Here is a 22123-nt window from a genome sequence, read left to right on the forward strand (position 1 = left end):
TAAGTATACACAGTAGTGATCTAGTCTAACGGCCTACTGCAAGTGTCTGACTAGTACTAGTACTTATCTTTGTCAAGTTTCTTTGGCACTTGTAAGGCCTACAGAGTGCTATATGGCTGACGTAGTGTAATGTGTATGTGTGAAGAATAAATCCAGGTTAATATTGTGTTAATTTAGATTGATGTTCAGAAGCATATGTCAGAGTCATAGCAGGCAGACCCATTCCTCAGGCACTCAGACAGTCCCTATAGCAAGATACTGCCTAACAGATGATGACTTTGAAGTGTGTGTGTTCGTGCATGTGTGTGTGTGTGTGTGTGTGTGTGTGTGTGTGTGTGTGTGTGTGTGTTACATGCAAGCATGTGTTTGGAATCTATTATCCTGCATGAAATGGTTTCCACCAGAGAAAGTAGTTAGTAAGGTGTACCCTGGGGGACAATTTTCAACTTCATCATATATGCAGTTTGTGTAATTCCCTCTCAATAACACAGTTTGGCATTTATTAGGATGACTCATGTACTGGAGGCAGCTCTGCCGGGTAGTCACTAGCTGGTACAGGTACGAGGTCATAAAACCTGCCTCAATAATTGTGTACATATATACTGTATGTGACCTTATAGAGGAGTTGTCAGGTGGATGGTTGACCTCAGCTCTACATGATTTACAATGTTGGAGACTGTATATGTTCAGTAGTATATATCTCAGTCATAGCAGGTGCCTACTCAGACATGGTCCTCAGGCAGTCACTCACTCATCCCTAACAACAACACCCTGCACTGTTAAAAAAAAAAAAATCCTGTTGATTTACGATAACTTACTGGCAGCCAGGGGGACAATGTTCAGCCTCACCATATGCTGTTTCTGTTTTTCTCTCTCAATAACTGTGCATACTGTGACCTTGCACAGTGGTTTTGCATTAGATAATGGCAGGTGGTTCGTTGACCTCAGCTCTACGTTATGGATGATTGACTATGTTGGAAAAATGACAATAGCATGTATGTAGTTAATAGATAATATAAAAAATGAACTATTGCTGTCAGGATTTACATCATCACGTTCTCTCGTTCTCATTCACTCTCTCTCTCTCTCTCCCTCTATATATATCTCCCCTCTCTCTCTCTCTCTCCCTCTCCCTCTCCCTCTATATATATCTCCCCTCTCTCTCTCTCTCTCTCTCTCTCTCTCGCTCTCTATCCCTCTCTCTAGGATCTGCTAGTCGTCGTTGCTTGCTGGACGCTAATGGAGTTGCTTACTGGGGTCCTCCGAGCTTCGCCAGATGCGTCTCGATGGAATTCAGATATTTACATTTATCTGTAAGTCCCTTTTTCACGCTCTCTCTATTCACATCTTATGTATTCAAATACAGTTTGTATTGTATTACATGCTCAATGAGCCACCTGTGCCGCAACATTATTGTGAAAGCATTTTAGTAAGCTACTGTAAAACTGAATTAATAGCCCGGGGCGTTTATTTGCTTAAATCACTGAACACAACAGGTGCTTATTAGAGACAGGCTTCTATTTGAGCCAGGTGTCCATTTCATTCATCCACACAAATGTAGCTCATTTGCTTAGTTAATTGCTTAATTTCAGCATTCCCTTCCAGCTGTTAATCAATTTCTTAATTTCCTGCTCTAACGTGTTATCATTTACCCTGACCTACAAAGGCAAAGCGCAGTAACTACAAATTTGGTCAAAAATCTTTGATCTGTTTTAATGGCCAGGTATATTATATGATTAATGTGCTATTTAGTTTCCTGACACAAGACAAAGCTAGTCGATCAGAATATATCATGAAGTACCAGAAATTGCTGTTTGTCTAAACAGAAAAATACTTTGAAGTCAGATTTTGCAATTCATTGTTTTACATAGTTCCTGCACTTTGCCTTTGTAGGGCAGTAGACACCGTGTCACATATTTTTGTCTAAGTATGCCTCTATAAAAAAAATATATATAACAACTTTTCCTTGACAGAATAAGTATTCTCATCTTTGTCTGCATTTTCAGCAGTTTTTACTTTCGCCACTAAAGGGCGATCGGACGATTTCTAGGGGTCTCTACTCCCGAAGTTGTTGACTGTTTTTGTGCTTGCCAGTTAGCTAGCAGGCCTCAACTGTTAGCAGCCAATGGTGGTCAGTTTCTTACTGGTGATAAAAACAGATGATTGCCATCGTTTCTTCAAATCATTAGTGAATTACTTCATGCAACAAATCAAACATTAAACCTCAAACAATTCATGGTAATTCATGGTAACCTCATAAATAATTTATTTAGACCCAGCCTTTGTTTGAAACAGGGGTTTATTTTCTGAAATGTGTGCCGTTGCCCGGCTATTAAAAGGGACAGGCAGTTATTTGAGAATCAGCGTTTTACTGTACCTTCTGTTAAGACAGTGGAGGATTGTCTGAAAGTCACCGATATATTTCTAAGCCATCTGTCATAGTCGTCTTAATGATCGGACCAAACTGCAGTGGGTATGTGAAACATCTTCTTGATTTATTAAAGAAAAAATGAACACTGAACAAAAGCACGACAAAAACAGTCCTGTAAGGTACACTGACAATACACGGAGACAACCACCCACAAACACAAGAGAAAATAAACCCACTTAAATATGGCCTCCAATTAGAAGCAACGACAACCAGCTGCTTCTAATTGGAGGTCGTTCCCAAAACTAACATAGAAATAGACTAACTAGAAAACCCACATAGAAATAGAAAACATAGAGCATAAACCAAAAACCCCGAAACACACTAAACAAACACACCCCTGCCACGTCCTGACCAACTACAATAACAAAATGACCCCTTTACTGGTCAGGACGTGACATCATCTGAAATGTACATGTACCTTATGTAGCCATTATTTCTGTGGCTATTTCCAAACTCTGGACATCCTACCTCTTCTAGCCTAGCCTGCAGCATGAATAAACTCAACAGCAAAACAGATCATTAATATACAATTTGTTCTCAAAGACTGACCTGGCCCAGCAACAGAAATAAATTAATGATTTGTCTGCCCGCATCCTACTAGTTTACGCAATAATAGACGTGGGATTGTATTCATAAAGTTTCTTGAGTAGGAGTGCTTATAGGATCAGTTTTGCCGTTTAAATAATAATGAATAAGATTACATGAACAGGTGGGACCTGATCCTAGATCAGCACTCCTACTCGGAGATGGTTTATAAATACTGGCCCTGATTAACTTTCTATGAAAATGAGTGGCATTGTCACATTGTCACCACTCTCTCTCTTTAATGAGGTATTCCATTTATCCATTGATTAATTCATGCGTTGGTTAATCATTGGCTGACTTCCTGCTGCGTGACCTCTGACCTCCTGTCTCCGTGGCAATAATGGAAGCCAGCAGGGGTAGGGGGTGATAAGATGTGCTGTGATTGGTTGATTTCACTCTTAGCCTAGGGCTGTGCTAACTGCTAACCTTTCATTAGCATGGGGATTTGGTTCATTAGGTTTGATTGCTGTTGTGACTGAGGATTAGCGTTGTGTGTGTGTGTGTGTGTGTGTGTGTGTGTGTGTGTGTGTGTGTGTGTGTGTGTGTGTGTGTGTGTGTGTGTGTGTGTGTGTGTGTGTGTGTGTGTGGATAACAGTCAGTCAAAGTGCCATGCAGCATTGTGAAATACAATTAGCAACCGATATCTATCCAGTGCATTTATGTCTGCACAAGTCCTTAATAAAGAGAAAGGCTGAGGATTAGGTACTTGACCAAGATGCTGGTCATTCATGTAATTCACTATCTACATACCTACCTACAAGATCTGCTCACCACAAGCAAAAATATAGGAGCAAGTTTTAACTATTGTATTGATCAGAGGTCTCAGATCTTTCTCTACTCTCTACTTCGCCTCCATTTCTCTTTCTCTCTCTCTCTTTTACATGTTATATTTTTGTCATTTATCAAATGCCCTTATCCAGAGCGACTTACAGTAGTGAGTACATACATTTTAATTCTCTGGCATTCTGTTTATACAAGAGACTCTCTCTCTCTCTCTCTCTCTCTCTCTCTCTCTCTCTCTCTCTCTCTCTCTCTCTCTCTTTCTGTCCTCTCTCCCCCTGCCCCCACCTCCCTCTCCCATCAGTCTCTAACCTGTGTTTCTCTCCCTCCTCTCGTCCTCCCCTGCTGTCTCCAGTTGCGAGAGCATCTTGCGAAGGGTCAGAGGACCTTGGCTGGAGAGGGCATGTCTCAGGTCGTGAGGAATCTCCTGGAGCTCTTACAGAGGAGGAGCTATTACAGCGGTGACCTCCTGTTCTCCACGGAGATTCTCCGAAATGTGACGGACACCTTCAAGAGAGCAACCTACATCCCAGTACCCGACGACGCGCAGGTGGGTGGGGTGGGTGTACATACACACCGACATACACACACATAAACACAAACCTTCAAGAGAGCAACCGACATCCGAGCTCCCGATGACATGCAGATGGGTGGGGAGGACACACATGCACACACACATTGTGCTGGTGGGTGAAGTGGGCTCTATACACACTTACAGGAAGTAACAGACATAAACAAAACAAACACATCCCTACATGTTGCATGCACAATCACACACCTCAGCTCCCCTACAATTCAACCCTCCTCTTCGTCTCTCTCCTCAGAAATTCTTCCAGGTAGTCAGCTATATGTTGGACATGGAAAACCTAGAGAAATGGGAAGACGCTCACCAGGTAGGCTTTTAAACTGTTGTTTTAGTGTGTGTGCGTGTGTGTGTGTGTGCGTCCCTGTCAGAGTGTCTGGCTCTGTCACGGTTGGATGAATTTGATTGCAGTGTTTATGTCATTGTGAGAAGAGTCGTAAAAACACACCTGTTAACCATTCAGGATGGATCATACCCCATACTGTGTGTGTGTGTGTGTGTGTGCCCATATTTTGTTGTTAATAAACAATGCATATGACCCCCTCCTCCATGCCCTTGAGTCAGGCTGGGTTTATTTGCCATCTGTAGTCAGTAAACAATAATGCGTAAACACTGGAGATAATACCCCAAACATACACTGAGTGTGAAAAACATTAGGAACACCTTCCTAATATTGAGTTGCACCCCGATTTGCCCTCAGAACAGCCTCAATTCGTCAGGGCATGGACTCTACAAGGTGGGATGCTGGCCCACGTTGACTCCAATGCTTCCCATAGTTGTCAAGTTTGCTGGATGTATTTTGTGTGGTGGACCATTCTTGATACACACGGGAAACTATTTACTGTGAAAAACCCAGCAGCGTTGCAGTTCTTGACACACTTAAACTGGTGCGCCAGGCATACACTACCATACCCCATTCAAAGACACTTCAATCTTTTGTCTTACCCATTCAACCTCTGAATGGCACACTTACTCAATTCATGTCTCAATTGTCTCAAGGCTTAAAAATCCTTCTTTAACCTGTCTCCTTCCCTTCATCTATACTGATTTAAGTGTTAACAGGTGACATCAATAAGGGATCATAGATTTCACCTGCATTCACCTGGTCAGTCTGTCATGGAAAATGCACGTGTTCCTAATGTGTAATACACAGTGTATATTATCTTAACACACATAACAATTATAATAACATGAACACACAACATCAGCACACACACAAACACACAGACAGAGATAGCAGCTTTTTTGAAGAAGGTTTTAGTTCTCACCTACCTTAGTTCAATGCACTGACTAAGATGCTCTGGATAAGAGCGTCTGCTAAATGAATAACATGTACATGTGGAAAGAGTGAGAGCACAGCATTGAAATATGAACGCAATAATTAGGTTATGATGTTTTAACCATCAAATGAGATGATATGCTCTAAGCAAGCCACTGCAGAACAATCAAGTGATAAACGTACTTGACTATGTGTTACCAATAACATAGGCTTTGTCTCAAATGGCACCCTACTCCCTATGCAGTGCACTATTGTTCACCATTTGACTTTTTGTAATTTAGCACACGCTCTTATCCAGAGTGACATACAGTCAGAGCATTCATCTTAAAATAGCTACTGTAGGTGGGACAACCACATATCACAGGCATATAAAGTACATTTTCCCTCAAAAACATAGCTGTCAGTAGAGTCAGAGCTAGAAGGGGGGGTGGGGTGGGGTGGGGTGAGGGTGGGGGTGGGTGAGGGGTTGGGGTGGGTGTGGGGGGAGTCAAGTGCAAGTGCTGGTTAAGTGTATTATTTTGTGGGAGGGCCTAGAGACCTGAGGTGGCAGAACGGAGTGCTCGGGTTAGGGTGTAGGGTTTGAGCATAGCCTGAAGGTAGGGAGGGGCAGTTCCGTGGGTAAGTACCATGGTCTTGTAGTGGATACGAGCTTCAACTGGAAGCCAGTGGAGTGTGCAGAGGAGTGGGCTGACATGATAAAACTTTGAAAACCAGGCTGACTGCTGCATTCTGGATAAGTCGCAGGGGTTTGATGCCACAAGCGGGGAGCCCAGCCAATAGCGAGTTGCAATAGTATAGACAGGAGAGCAAGTGCCTGGATTAGGACCTGCACTGCTTCCTGTGTGAGGTAGGGTCTTACTCTACGGATGTTGTAGAGCATGAACCTGCAGGAGCGGGTCACTGCTTTGATGTTTGCAGAGAAAAACAGTGTGTTGTCAAGGGTTATGCCAAGGTTCTTTGCACTCTGGGAGGGGGACACTGTGGAGATGTCAACCGTGATGGAGAGGTCTTTGAGCGGGCAGGCCTTCTCTGGGAGGAAGAGCAGTTACGTGTTGTCCAGGCTGAGTTTGAGGAGGTGGGCCAACATTCAAGTTAAGATATTTGCCAGACACGCAGAGATGTGTGTCACCACCTGGGTGTCAGAAGGGAGATGGAGAAAAGTAGTTTAGTGTCATCCGCATAGCAATGATAGGAGAGACCATGTGAGGATATCACGGACCCGAGTGACTTGGTGTATAGAGAGAAGAGGGTCTAGAACCGAGCCCAAGGGGACACCAGTAGTAAGAGTATGTGGTGCAGATACAGATCCTCTCCACGTCATCTGGTAGGAGCAGCTTGCCAGGTAGGATACAATCCAAATGTGTGCAGAGCCTAAGACGGCCAGCCCTGAGAGGGTGGAGAGGAGGATCTGATGGTTCACGGTGTCAAAGGCAGAGGATAGATCTAAGAGGATGAGAACAAAGGAGAGAGAGTCAGCTTTGGCAGTGCGGAGTGCCTCCGTGACACAGAGAAGAGCAGTCTCAGTTGAGTGACCCATCTTGAAGGCTGACTGGTTAGGGTCAAGAAGATCGTTCTGAGAGAGGTAGCGAAAAAGTGAAGTTATCAACAGGTCTATAGTTTTTGATGTCAGATGAGTCGAGTGTTGGTTTCTTGAGGAGCGGATCAACTTGGGCCATTTTGAAGTCGAGAGGATTCAGCCAGTGGTCAGGGATGAGTCTGGTCAAGAGATGGTCTGGAGAAGGGAGGAGGGGGTGGGGTCGAGCGGGCAGGTTGTCAGGCGGCCAGACCTCACAGGATTTCATCTGGAGAGAGAGGGAAGGAAGAGATCAAGGCGTAGGGTACTTCTGTGGGCCTATAGAGCTATGGTTAATAGTGGTGCTCTATATAGGAAATACTGAGCCATTTGAGATGCAGCCTCACCTGTCCTCACCTCCTGACCTCAACCCCTCCTTCCACTAATCCACAGATGTCCATCTGTCTCCTCTATCTCAACACGTTGCTCTCCTCCCTTCCACCCAACACATTCCAAAGCTAATCTGTCTTCCTACAGAGAACCATTTACTTCTGACATAAAACCTAGTCTCTTTCACTTCTTATTCTATGCTTCTTCTCTATCATTTATTTATATCTCAATGTTCAAAATGTCGAATCCAACAACGTACACTAAAAGGCATTATATCCAATGTCTGCTAATTAGCTGCACTTAGCATACAGGGCTAACGAGTACGAGCAAGCCAATGACTGTTGTAATGGGTTGGTTGGATAGAGGATCAAGCCAATGACTGTTGTAATGGGTTGGGAGGATGCAGGCTCTGGGTGGTAATGGCTGTGGGGTTATTGGTGATTCTTTCTTGTGACACTTCCTTGAGGTAACATGAACTTAACAAGAACAGAAGAGATACTTAGCTTGGTGCATTAAATGAGAGAGAGCAAAATACATAAATGAGAGTGTATCATTCAATATTTGTTTATGAAAGAAAGTCGATTTCATGATATTGTTCTCTCTCTGTCACTCTAACACTCTTCCTTCTCTCACCCTCCTCCCTTCTCTCTCTATCTCTCTCGCTCCCTCCCCCTTCTCTCTTTCTATCTCTCTCCCTCCCTCTCCCCTTCTCTCTCCCGCCCTCTTTCTCTCCCTTCTATCATCTTTCTCTCCCTCCCTCCCTTCTTCTCTCCCCCTTCCCAGGTTTCTCCTGGTGCGGCCCATCTTATGCGTATATTGGAGGACTTCATCCATCTAATAGGAGATGATCAGAAACCTTTCCAGAGTTTCCTGGTGGTCACCAACAACCTCAGTGAGTAGTCAGTTTAACACACACAGGTAGGGTTGCAAAATAACTAAATTAATAACTAAATTCTTTATTATTTTCTCTCATTATTTGCCTTTCCTTTAGTCAGCACATCTCTACCTATTTTGGTTGGACGTCAACTCATGTTTTGTATTTGTCTCCATAAGGATAACTATATGTTTTGTCTCCATAGCGATAACTATATGTTTTGTCTCCATAGTGATAACGATACAGCGAGAGCCCGTGACAGCGGTGTCCAGTGACATCAACTTCCCCATGAAGGGTAGGAGGGGCATGAAGGACTGGGCTCGATCCGCTGAAGACAAACTCTACATCCCCAAAGAAGTCTTCACCCTCACCTCCGATGGTGAGAGATCATGATCTTCATCATCATCGTCGTCCTCATCAGAATTATTGCCATCATCAACATCGCCATCATCAGCAGCTTCAGTGATGTCGTCTACATTGTCATCATCGTCGTTGTTGCCGGCGTCTTCATCATCATCTTCATCCTCATAATCACACTCCTCATAATGAAATGTGTCTTCAAAAATCATCTGAAGACTCTCCCTGACCTCACCACACTTACGTCAAGATGTCCTCACAAGGTGTGTGAAGAGTAATACAGGTTGTCCTAAACCTAAGGACTGGATTAAGGTCAGCTCATTCGTAATATTAATCCCATCCAAATGGTTTTCAATTCAGAAAAGGCAGTAAGAACAATTAACTGTTTCCAGATCATTGAATTAACTGACATATTTATCGATTTATCAATTCCTTGGCAGAATATCATCCGCTTAATATTTTAAAAGAGAAGTAGACACTGGGAAAGTTGATATATGACAACACAGATCATTTATCTGAAGGCTACATGCACAGCACTCTGTTTTAAGCAAACTGGGTGCAGCACCTGTTAAACTTTGTAATACCCCTCAAAACACAGGGATGTCAATTCGCACAGGATATGTATTATCAGAGGCCATGTCAATCATTTTTTCTTGGTGGGAAGGATATTATCCCAGCCCTAAAAACATTCTGCTTTTCAGGAAACTCCAAGGGCCTCTGATAATACATATCCTGTGCGAATTGACATCCCTGTGTTTTGAGGGGTATTACAGAGTTTAACAGGTGCTGCACCCAGCTTAAAACAGAGTGCTGTGCATGTAGCCTTCAGCTAAATTATCTGTGTTAGAGACAGCAGGTGTGGTAGAGAGAGAGTCGAAAACAGCAGGTCCGGGACAAGGTAGCACGCCTGGTGAACAGGTCAGGGTTCCATAGCCGCAGGCAGAACAGTTGAAACTGGAGCAGCAGCATGACCAGGTGGACTGGGGACAGCAAGGAGCCATCAGGCGTCCTAAGGCATGGTCCTAGGGATCAGGTCCTCCGAGAGAAAGAGAAAGAGATAGAGAGAATTAGAGGGAGCATACTTAAATTCACACAGGACACCGGATAAGACAGGAGAAATACTCCAGATATAACAGACTGACCCTAGCCCCCCGACACATAAACTATTGCAGCATAATTACTGGAGGCTGAGACAGGAGGGGTCGGGAGACACTGTGGTCCCATCCGACTATACGCCCGGACAGGGCCAACCAGGCAGGATATAACTCAACCCACTTTGCCAAAGCACAGCCCCCACACCACTAGAGGAATATCTTCAACCACCAACATACTACCCTGAGACAAGTCCGAGTATAGCCCACGAAAATCTCCCCCACGGCACGAACCCGAGGGGGGCGCCAACCCGGACAGGAAGATCACGTCAGAGACTCAACCTACTCAAGTGACGCACCCCTCCCAGGGATGGCATGGAAGAGCACCAGTAAGCCAGTGACTCAGCCCCCGTAATAGGGTTAGAGGCAGAGAATCCCAGTGGAGACAGGGGAACCGGCCAGGCAGAGACAGCAAGGGTGGTTCGTCGCTACAGTGCCTTTCCGTTCACCTTCACACCCCTGGGCCAGACTACACGCAATCATAGGACCTACTGAAGAGATGAGTCTTCAATAAAGACTTAAAGGTCGAGACTGAGTCTGCGTCTCTCACATAGATAGGCAGACCATTCCATAAAAATGGAGCTCTATAGGATAAAGCCCTGCCTCCAGATGTTTGGTTAGAAGTTCTAGATACAATAAGGTGGCCTGCGTCTTGTGACCGTAGCATATGTGTAGGTACGGCAGGACCATATCGGAGAGATAGGTAGGAGCAAGCCCATGTAATGCTTTGTAGGTTAGCAGTAAAAACTTGAAATCAGCCCTAGCCTTAACAGGAAGCCAGTGTAGGGAGGCTAGCACTGGAGTAACATGATCAAACATTTTGCTTCTTGTCAAGATTCTAGCAGCTGTGTTTAGCACTAACTGAAGTTTATTTAGTGCTTTATCCGGGTAGAGTTTATTTAGAGCTTTATCCGGGTAGAAAGGAGAGCATTGCAGTAGTCTAACCTAGAAGTGACAAAAGCATGGATTCATTTTTCTGCATCATTTTTGGACAGAAAGTTTCAGATTTTTGCAATGTTACGTAGATGGAAAAAAGCTGTCCTTGAAACAGTCTTGATATGTTCGTCAAAAGAGAGATCAGGGTCCAGAGTAACGCCGAGGTCCTTTACAGTTTTGTTTGAGACGACAGTACAACCATCAAGATGGATTGTCAGATCCAACAGAAGATCTTTTTGCTTCTTGGGACCTAGAACTAGCATCTCTGTTTTGTCCGAGTTTAAAAGTAAAACATTTGCAGCCATCCACTTCCTTATGTCTGAAACACAGGCTTCACCATGTTTCATCGAAATGTACAGCTGTGTATCATCCCCATAGCAGTTAACATTATGTTTCCGAATGACGTCACCAAGAGGTAAAATATATAGTGAAAACAATAGAGGTCCTAAAACGGAACCTTGAGGAACACTGAAATGTACAGTTGATTTGTCAGAGGACAAACCATCCACAGAGACAAACTGATATCTTTCCGACAGATAAGATCTAAACCAGGCCAGAACTTGTCCGTGTAGACCAATTTGGGTTTCCAATCTCTCCAAAAGAATGTGGTGATCGATGGTATTCCCTGTAGACACAGGGGGAAAGCAAAGATTTGGGGGAGGAATTGGGGTAAAAGTGGATAGAGACAGATAAATAGAGAGATAGAGAAAGAGATGAGTATATCTCTGTTTCTGATCCTGACCTCTGCCCCCTCAGAATAACAAAGGCCCCACAGGAAATTACACGCACACACACACGCACACACACACATGCACACACTGACTTCATGTGTGCCTCTTGCCATCACCATGAAAGGTTACAATGGTGTCAGCAGTGTCTGGGGTCTCTGTCTGGCTCTGAGGACACAGCTCCTCTCTCTCTCTCTCTCTCTCACCCGCTTGCTCTTTCACTCTCCATCTCTCTCTATTTGTCTTCCCCTCTCACCATCTATATCTCTCTCTCCTTCCCTTTCTCTATCTCTATCACTTTCTCTATCTCTCTCTGCCTCCCCCCTCTCTGACAGGGCCTTTCTCTCCCTCTGTCTCATCCTGTATAGTCAGGGTGATGGCAAGAGAATGACGCTGCTGATGAGAGGTCAGAGTGGCCATGCAGAGAGCTCATTGTGACCAGTGCTCGGATGTTTATCAACGTGTTTGGTCATTACACCTGTTATCAAAGCCATTCTCCCACAGACTGTCCCACTGATAGGCTCAATAGCTCAAGACTTGCTGTAGCACAGACAGAGTGCAAGTGCGGACACATGCACACACACACATATGCACACACATGCATGCACACACACGCACAATCACTCACGCACACACGCACACACACACACTGGCCTATGATAGGCTCATGACTTGCTCCACAGCCCAAGACCAGCCTTGTTCACTGATCCATAGGATGACACTGACCTAGATATATAGAGAGGCTAAGACACACATATACATACAGATAACCACATAGAGCCGTGTACTAGCTCACACTCACACATACAGTACACACACACACACACACATTCAACCTCATAAAAGATAATGATCCAATGACAGCCCAGAAGTTCAGGGTGTAATAAAGAAATGGATACATAACATGGTTTATTCATTTCTACACATAACACAACCCATGCAACAGTTGACCCTTGACTTACACTTAACTTACAGCTGCAATGGATCTCAATCGCATGTCGGCCATATCTTTAGATTTAACTGGCTTTCATGGATGCTTGGTGCTTTATCTCAATCTGGATATCCTTTCATTTAATACAGATGCCCGTCTCAAGATCACTTTTAGTGATTTCCCATTTCAGTTAGCGGCTAACGGTTAGCCGACACCGATTTAAACGCTTTAACAAGAACGGGGTGACCACATTCTGTTTGTGGAAAATGTATTTATTAAAGTTTGTGCGACAAAATGGTCTCCTGGTCTCAATCAGGTTGTCTGTAATGAGCATAGATGGGCACTATTTCTGTTACATGTATTTAAAATACGTGTTTTATTTACATATTTTCGTCTCTCTTGTTCTGTGTATGTGTGTGTATCTATTGGTTACACATACTTGTCAGTACATACGACAAAAAGTAGGTCACAGGGGGAGACGTTGGGCCGTGAGGTGTTGCTTTATTTGTTTTTTGAAACCAGGTTTGCAGTTAACTTGAGTTATATGAGATGGAAGGGAGTTCCATGCAATTATGGCTCTATATAATATTGTATGTTAACTTCAATTTTTTCTAGACCCTGGGGACTGTGAAAAGACCCTTGGTGGCATGTCTGGTCTGGTAAGTGTGTGTGTCAGTGCTGTGTATGAGTTGACTATGCAAACAATTTGGAATTTCCAGCACATTAATGTTTCTTACAAAAACAAGAAGTGATGCAGTCAGTCTTGCCTCAACTCTTAGCCAAGAGAGACTAGCATACATAGTATTGATATTCACCCTTTGGTTACAATGAAGAGAAAAATGTGCCACTGTGTTCTGGGCCAGCTGCAGCTTAACTAGGTCCTTCTTTGCAGCACTTGACCATGTGACTAGACAATAAACAAGATAAGATAAAACTAGAGCCCGCAGGACTTGCTTTGTGGAGTTTTGTGTCAGTGTTGAGATGAATGCGCTTCTCTATAAGTATGCTGAAACTCTGTTCATTTGTTTACAGGGAAACTGGATTGTATTTGGTCAAACAACATTTTTTACAACAGTTTGCTAAGAGCTGGCAGCAGCTGATAGGTTGGCTGTTAGAACCAGTAAAGGCCTCTTTACCATTCTTGGGTAGCGGATGTAACAAGGGTCGTCTAAAGGAGACCAAGGCGCAGCGTGTATAGTGCTCATTCTTTTCTTTAATGAAAAAAACACTTCAACAAAACAACAAATGACCGACAACAGTTCCGTAAGGTACACTTGACAAAACGGAAAACAACTACCCACATCCACACATGAAAAACAGGCTGCCTAAGTATGGCTTCCAGCTGCCTCTGATTGGAAACCATACCTGGCCAAAACATAGAAATCTAGAAAACCCCACATAGAAAGAGAAAACCAAAACCACCCAAAACACCCACCTGTCACACCCTGACCACACTACTATGGAAAATGACCTCTTACAAGGGTCAGGATGTGACAGCGGAATGACTTTGGCCTGAGGACAAACACTTTCCTCTAGGCTCAGATTAAAAATATGACAGATAGGAGTTGCTATAGAGTCAGCTACCATCCTCAGTAGCTATCCAATCTAAATTCTCAATGCCAAGAGGTTTGCCATTATTGATCGATAACAATAATAACAACATTCTAAATTAGAATGCTTTTTTGGTTGTTGCATGAATGCAATGGCTCACTGTTCATTGTTGGCATTTCCTGCCTAACTTTGCCCACTTTGCCAAGGAAGTAATCATAAAAATAATTGGCATCATCAAATGGTATTGTGATGAATTATACATCTGCTTCGTTCAAGAAGGAGTAGAATTTGTCTTTCTGCCCATAATTTCATTTAAAGTACTCCAAAGTAGTTTTTCCCATTGATCTTGGCTTCCTGGTACATTTTCTTCTTCTTTTTGTTGAATTTAGTCACATCATTTCTCAATTTGCAGTAATTCAGTTAGTCAGATGTGCAGCCAGACTTATTAGCCACTCCTTTTGCCCATCTCTTTCAACCATACAGTTTTTCAATTCCTCATCAATCCATGGATCCTTAATAGTTCTTACAATCCGTTTCTTAACAGGTGCATGTTCAGAAATAATTGGAAGAAAAAGAAAAAAAAAAGCAAGAGCAGTGTCTGGATGGTCCTTATGAATCACATCAGACAAATATGTTTAACATCATCCACGTAAGAGTCACAGCAAAATCTTTTGTATGATTTCTTATACACTATTTTAGGCCCAGCTTTTAGAACCTTGGCTTTCCAGGTTGTAGCCATTACAGTATAGTGTGATCACTGCATCCAATGGTTATGAATACAGCCTTAGAACAAAGTTCTACAGTTCCTGTAAAAATGTGATCAGTACATTTGGATGATATACTGTAGTTCCTGTAGGGTTTGTAAACACCTTGGTATACAGCAACACCTCCCCCATTGGCATTCCGGTCTCTTTTGTGAATGTTATATCCTTGTATTGCTACTGCGGTTCACAGTTTTGTAGCCCCCTTTCACCCTACATTGGTATCAAAAGTGTGATGGCACTATGGTGTGATAAGTGTCTGCTAAGTAACCTAAATGTAGATGTAGATGTAAAAAGTATTACTCTAATGAGCTCCGCCCCGAAACAAGGCCTATGACAATACCCAATGTGCTTTGCAGTTGTTCATTTTCACATAGACAGAGGGAAAAAAGTATTTGATCCCCTGCTGATTTTGTACGTTTGCCCACTGACAAAGAAATGATCAGTCTATAATTTGAATGGTTTGTTTATTTGAACAGTGAGAGACAGAATATCTAACAACCAAAAAAATCCAGAAAAACACATGTCAAAAATGTTATAAATTGATTTGCATTTTAATGAGGGAAATAAGTATTTGACCCCCTCTCAATCAGAAAGATTTCTGGCTCTCAGTTGTCTTTTATACAGGTAACGAGCTGAGATTAGGGGCACATACTTAAAGGGAGTGCTCCTAATCTCAGTTTGTTACCTGTATAAAAGACACCTGTCCACAGACGCAATCAATCAATCACATTCCAAACTCTCCACCATGGCCATTTACATTTACATTTACATTTACATTTAAGTAATTTAGCAGACGCTCTTATCCAGAGCGACTTACAAATGGCCAAGACCAAATAGCTCTCCAAGGATGTCAGGGACAAGATTGTAGACCTACACAAGGCTGGAATGGGCTACAAGACCATCGCCAAGCAGCTTGGTGAGAAGGTGACAACAGTTGGTGCGATTATTCGCAAATGGAAGAAACACAAAAGAACTGTCAATCTCCCTCGGCCTTGGGCTCCATGCAAGATCTCACCTCGTGGAGTTGCAATGATCATGAGAACGGTGAGGAATCAGCCCAGAACTACACGGGAGGATCTTGTCAATGATCTCAAGGCAGCTGGGACCATAGTCACCAAGAAAACAATTGGTAACACACTACGCCGTGAAGGACTGAAATCCTGCAGCGCCCGCAAGGTCCCCCTGCTCAAGAAAGCACATATACATGCCCGTCTGAAGTTTGCCAATGAACATCTGAATGACTCAGAGGACAACAGGGTGATAGTGTTGTGGTCAGATGAGACCAAAATGGAGCTCTTTGGCATCAACTCAACTCGCCGTGTTTGGAGGAGGAGGAATGCTGCCTATAACCCCAGAACACCATCCCCACCGTCAAACATGGAGGTGGAAACATTATGCTTTGGGGGTGTTTTTCTGCTAAGGGGACAGGACAACTTCACCGCATTAAAGGGACGATGGACGGGGCCATGTACCATCAAATCTTGGGTGAGAACCTCCTTCCCTCAGCCAGGGCATTGAAAATGGGTCGTGGATGGGTATTCCAGCATGACAATGACCCAAAACACACGGCCAAGGCAACAAAGTAATGGCTCAAGAAAAAGCGCATTAAGGTCCTGGAGTGGCCTAGCTGCAGGCTGTAGTTTTGTCTAATCTTGATTATTGTCCAGTCGTGTGGTCGAGTGCTGCAAGGAAAGACCTAGTTAAGCTGCAGCTGGCCCAGAACAAAGTGGCATGTTTTGCCCTTAATTGTAATCAGAGGGCTGATATAAATACTATGCATGCCAGTCTCTCTTGGCTAAGAGTTGAGGAGAGATGTACTGCATCACTTCTTTTATAAGAAACGTTAATGTGTTGAAAATCCCAAATTGTTTGCATAGTCAACTTACACACAGCTCTGACACACACACTTATCCCACCACACATGCCACCAGGGGTCTTTTCACAGTCCCCAAATCCAGAACAAATTCAAGAAAGCGTACAGTATTACATTGAGCCCAATTGTATGGAACTGCCTTCCATCTCATATTGCTCAAATAACAAAACAGATAAATAAAAAAACAGATAAAGCAACACTTCACGGCACAATGCCTCTCCCCTATTTGACCTAGAGAGTTTGTGTGTGTGGATTGATATGTAGACTACGTGTGCCTTTACATTTTTTTATGTAGTTCTGTCTTTGAGCTGTTCTTGTCTATTGATGTTCTATGTTATGTAATTCTGTTTTATGTTTTGTGTGGACCCCAGGAAGAGTAGCTGCTGCTTTTGCAACAGCTAATGGGGATCCTAATAAAATACAAAAAAACTAAGGTAGATAAACAACAACATATCACAATTATAGCAAGTAAGATGTTTCTATAACCATTACTGAGAATGTTATTGCTGTTCGGCTGGCAACTTGCAAATGTATTTTTGTATTTGAAATACAATAGCAAAAGTATCTTACATTTTATTTTGATACATTCGTTTTTTAAGGTATTTTGTAGTTGTATTTTGTAATTAGAATTTGCAATGTATATCCGTCTCTGGTAATGAGTTTGTGGTCTGATCAAGTGTAGTAGGACTGTCAACCCTCGCTCCCACCCAGACGCTTTTACCCACAATGCAGTGGGCATCTCATCTACATGTTCATGCACACAACCTTCAATTAGGATCCATCACAGTGACAGCTCTCCATTGTCAACTTTGATCTTCTCTCTCTCTCTCTCTCTCTCTCTCTCTCTCTCTCTCTCTCTCTCTTTTAGATTTTGGATGACTCACCCCATGTGCTTGATGAGAGCATATTCCATCCTTTATCCTCCTTTCTACTCTCTCCATCTCTCTGCTCTTCTTCTCAGCTGAAGGGGCCAGGGAGGGAGAAAGAGGTGGAGAGACTCATCTCTCAGACTGAGCTATCTCCCTCCCTCCCTCCTTCCTTCCTTCCTTCCTTCCTTCCTTCCTTCCTTCCTTCCTTCCTTCCTTCCTTCCTTCCTTCCTTCCTTCCTTCCTTCCTTCCTTCCTTCCTTCCTTCCTTCCTTCCTTCCTTCCTTCCTTCCTTCCTTCCTTCCTTCCTTCCTTCCTTCCTTCCTTCCTTCCTTCCTTCCTTCCCTTCCTCCTTCATCCCTCCCCTCTTCCTCCCTCTATCCCTCCCTCCAGACAGGGTGACATTTACAGAGGGACACTGCCTCTCTATGGGAGCCAGCTGTTCTCTCAGAGACACTGCTCTGGGGAGAGAGGGATTAAGGGAGAGAAAGAGAGGGGGAAATCAGAGGAAGCAAGAGACTCTTTGGCCTATTGAAAGGGACGAAGAGGTGAAAAGGGTATGGAGGGAGAGAACAAACAAAAATGATAGAAAAGTTCTGAAAAGAGGAAGGAAAGAGGGAGTTGAAAAGGGGAAGAGATGGGGGATGAGGAGATAGGACGAAGTCTGGATGGAGTTTTGAGTTCAGCACAAGAGAGCTTTTTATCATTTCACTTCTGAACACCTCCAAATGTCATTATCTTTTGAATCTCAGCTCTTCTCAGCTGGTTGGTGAACTTTTAACTTTCGACCTCAACAGGTTCTCTGCTGTGTATAGTGTTACATGTGTATTGTGTTTGTGTTTTTCAGAAACAGAAAAAGAGACTTCATATTTTGTCATCGGCGCCATCCTGTATCGGACCTTAGGAGTCATCCTACCTGCCCCCAAGTGAGTGTTCTTCCTCTTCCAATTCCATCATCAGGTCTGTATCACAAATGGCACCCTTTTCCCTTTATAGGGCACTACTTTTTACCATCCTACTGCATTTCATCGTTTCATTTAGCACTTTAGTGCTAAATTAGTTACCGAATGATAGACTTTAAGTCCGAAAGAGCTGTAATGATATCCATTAACTTCTTATGGACAGTAGCGTCCCACCTGGTCAACATCCGATGCAATTGCAGAGCGCGAAATTCAAACTACAGAATTATACATTTTTAACTTTCATAAAATCACAAGTGTAATACATCAAAATAAAGCTTAACTTCTTGTTAATCCAGCCGCTGTGTCAGATTTCAAAAAGGCTTTACGGCGAAAGCACACCATGTGATTATCTGAGGACAGCGCCCCGCATACAAAACCATGAAAAACATATTTCAACCAGGCAGGTGCGACACGAAAGTCAGAAATAGCCATATAATAAATGCCTTAGCTTTGATGATCTTCTTCTGTTGGCACTCCAAAAGGTCCCAGTTATATCACAAATGGTCCTTTTGTTCGATAATATCCTTCTTTATATCCATAAAAACTCAGTTTAGCTGGCGCACTTCAGTCAATAATCCATCCAGTTTCCCTCCATCAAAATGCATACAAAATTAATCCCAAATGTTACTAATAAACTTTTCCAAACAAGTCAAACAACGTTCATAATCAAACCTTAGGTACCCTAATACGTAAATAAATGATACAATTTAAGACGGAGAATCGTTATTGTCTCTACCGGAGAAAAATACCAAAGAACACATTCTCATTCACGCGCTTGGAAACACTACAGCCAAAATGGGAGCCACCTAGAAAAACTACAATTTCTGGCTCATTTGAAAAAAAAACAGTCTGAAACTCTTTCTAAAGACTGTTGACATCTAGTGGAAGCCCTAGGAACTGCAATCTGGGAGGTCTTCGCCTTATAATAAAAGTGACAGCCATTGAAAATAGTGGTAGGCTGAATTTTTATTTTTTGGGGATGGTTTGTCCTCGGGGTTTCGCCTGCCATATCAGTTCTGTTATACTCACCGACATTATTTTAACAGTTTTAGAAACGTTAGAGTCTTTTCTATCCAAATCTACCAATTATATGCATATCCTAGCTTCTGGGCCTGATTAACAGGCAGTTTACTTTGGGCATGCTTTTCATCCAGATGTGAAAATACTGCCCACTACCCAAGAGAGGTTAACAATGACAAGAGAACCATCTCCCTTTTATTTCTACTGTCCCTCTCTATTGGTTATTTTCTCCCTAAATGTTACCTCTCTGTATATCCCCTCTCTCACTCCTCTCATTCTCTTTCTCCATATGTTGTTTCTCCAGGGTCCTGGTGCTATTATCCAGGTCAGGGCTCTTGTCGATGTGTGGCTGACTAGGGTCTACATCCCAAATAGCACCCTTTTCCCAATGTAGAGCACTACTTTTGACCAGGGCCCTATAGGGTGCCATTTGAGATGCAGACTAGGGCCTGTGTAGAGGCCAATGGTAGTGTCGTGGGGCTAGTTGTGGGTCTGTCGTCTGTTGAATGCTAATATGTTGAGGACTGTGAGTTTGTTTAAGGCTCTGTGTCTCATTAGCTTTAAGAGAGCACCCTCAGAAGCCATCAAATGCTCCATGGGGGTCAGGCGGGTACCATGTTCCTACTATTGAGGCTTGATCACACACACAACATCCCCCTTACCCTTTCCACCCCACTCAACCCTGAAAACTTGCTCTTTTGTGATTTTTAACCAGACTCATTCCATTCTCTCTCTCTTTTTTTCAGTGCCCCTGCTGTGATCAACTCGAAGATTCTGACGGTGACGGTCCGACCAGAACCCAAACCCAGTGAACCCATGGTAGTGGTGGAGCTGTCCCCGCTGCTCAATGTAAGTATAACATGACATAGCCTGGTTATAATCCTACATAGACAGGGTTGGGTAGGTTACTTTCTAAATGTAATCCATTAGTAATTACCTGTCCATAATTGTAGTCAGTAAAATAAAATAGAATGTTATTTGTCACATGCGCAGAATACAACAGGTAATTACCTTACAGTGAAATGCTTACTTACAAGCCCTAAACCAACAATGCAGTTTTAAGATAATAGTTAAGAAAATATTTACTAAATAAACTAAAGTAAAAGTTACACAATAAAATTACAATAATGAGGCTATATACAGGGGGTACCGGTACCGATTCATTGTGTGGGGGTACAGGTTAGTCAAAGTAATATGTACATGCAGGTAGCTGTAAAGTGACTATGCATAGATAATAAACAGTGAGTAGCAGCAGTGTAAAAACAAATGCAAATAGTCTGGGTGGCCATTTGATACATTTTTCAGCAATCTTATGGCTTTGGTGTAGAAGCTGTCAAGGGCCTTTTGGACCTAGACTTATTGCTCCGGTACTGCTTGCCGTGCGGTAGCTGAGAGAACTATCTATGACTTGGGTGACTGGGGTCTTTGACAATTTTTTGGCCCTTCCTCTGACACCGCTGAGTATATATATATATATATAGTATATACTGTAGGTCCTGGATGGCAGGAAGCATGGTCCCAGTAATGTACTAGGCTGTACGCACCACCCTCTGTAGCGCCTTACATGCTAACCAGACAGGACACGTTACGTGCGCGAGCATTGCAAAATACATTTAGAAATCTATGTTATTCAATTATTGCACCCACACTGCTCACACGCGCCAATGAGCGTCTGCGTTGCCAAGGGGTAAAATAGAAGTCATTCCTATTTCTGACGCAGATCGCGCTGCAAGTCCTGCCTCTCCCATCTCCTCATTGGTTTATAGAAGCAGGTACCCACGTGCCGTCTCCTCATTGGTTATACCTACGTGGGTGATTGAAAGACGAACTGTTTTGCCGGTTGTCGTGGTAATACTATGAAAGTTTAGATGCCAATCACTATATAAGTTCAAAGATGAAAAAGACTGGAAGGAGGAGAGATGACTAGAAACAATTCGGTTGACCGTTTTATGCGTGGATTAATTGTTGGAGTAGAAGACCTTGTGCATTTCAGGTAAAATAACAACTCAATGTTTATATCCCAGGACAAATTAGCTAGCAACAGCAAGCTAGCTAAATAGGACAAATTAGCTAGCATGTGCAAGCTAGCTAGCTAAATTGCCATACATGTTTAATGCTTTTCGATCTGTCCCCAAATTAATATAATTTGTTGAGTTTGTTTTGATATTTTAACCTGCGTGTCGTGATCGCGTTTGGTGTGGGGGACAAAATAAATGTATGCACGATGACGCATGCGTACAGCCGGTTTGGGTTCCATGTTACGGTCGGATGCCGAGCAGTTGCCATACCAGGTGGTGATGCAACTGGACAGGATGCTATCGATGGTGTACCTGTATAACTTTTTGAGGATCTGGGGACCCATCCCAAATCTCCAGTCTCCTGAGGGGGAAAAGGTGTTGTCGTGCCCTCTTCATGACTTTCTTGGTGTGTTTGGACCATGATAGTTTGTTGGTGATGTGGACAACAAGGAACTTCGAACAGCCCACTACAGCCCCGTCGATGTTAATGGGGGCGTGTTCGGCCCTCCTTTTCCTGTAGTCCACGTTCAT

General features: G+C 43.2%; 1 protein-coding gene across 10 annotated transcripts in view; it reads left to right on the plus strand.

The window, feature by feature from the left end:
* LOC106588837 (adhesion G protein-coupled receptor B2) overlaps window positions 1–22123 on the plus strand; it is a 512228-nt gene that overhangs the window by 346310 nt on the left and 143795 nt on the right. For all 10 annotated transcript variants that reach the window (XM_045709861.1, XM_045709852.1, XM_045709858.1 and 7 more), the window contains exons 8-14: window positions 1207–1313; window positions 4152–4346; window positions 4621–4689; window positions 8345–8453; window positions 8668–8814; window positions 18440–18518; window positions 20321–20423. In XM_045709861.1, coding sequence (XP_045565817.1) covers window positions 1207–1313; window positions 4152–4346; window positions 4621–4689; window positions 8345–8453; window positions 8668–8814; window positions 18440–18518; window positions 20321–20423 — 809 coding nt within the window. The remainder of the gene's footprint in view (window positions 1–1206; window positions 1314–4151; window positions 4347–4620; window positions 4690–8344; window positions 8454–8667; window positions 8815–18439; window positions 18519–20320; window positions 20424–22123) is intronic.

The sequence above is a fragment of the Salmo salar genome, chromosome ssa27, assembly GCF_905237065.1.
Source record: "Salmo salar chromosome ssa27, Ssal_v3.1, whole genome shotgun sequence".
Classification (NCBI taxonomy): Eukaryota; Metazoa; Chordata; class Actinopteri; order Salmoniformes; family Salmonidae; genus Salmo; species Salmo salar.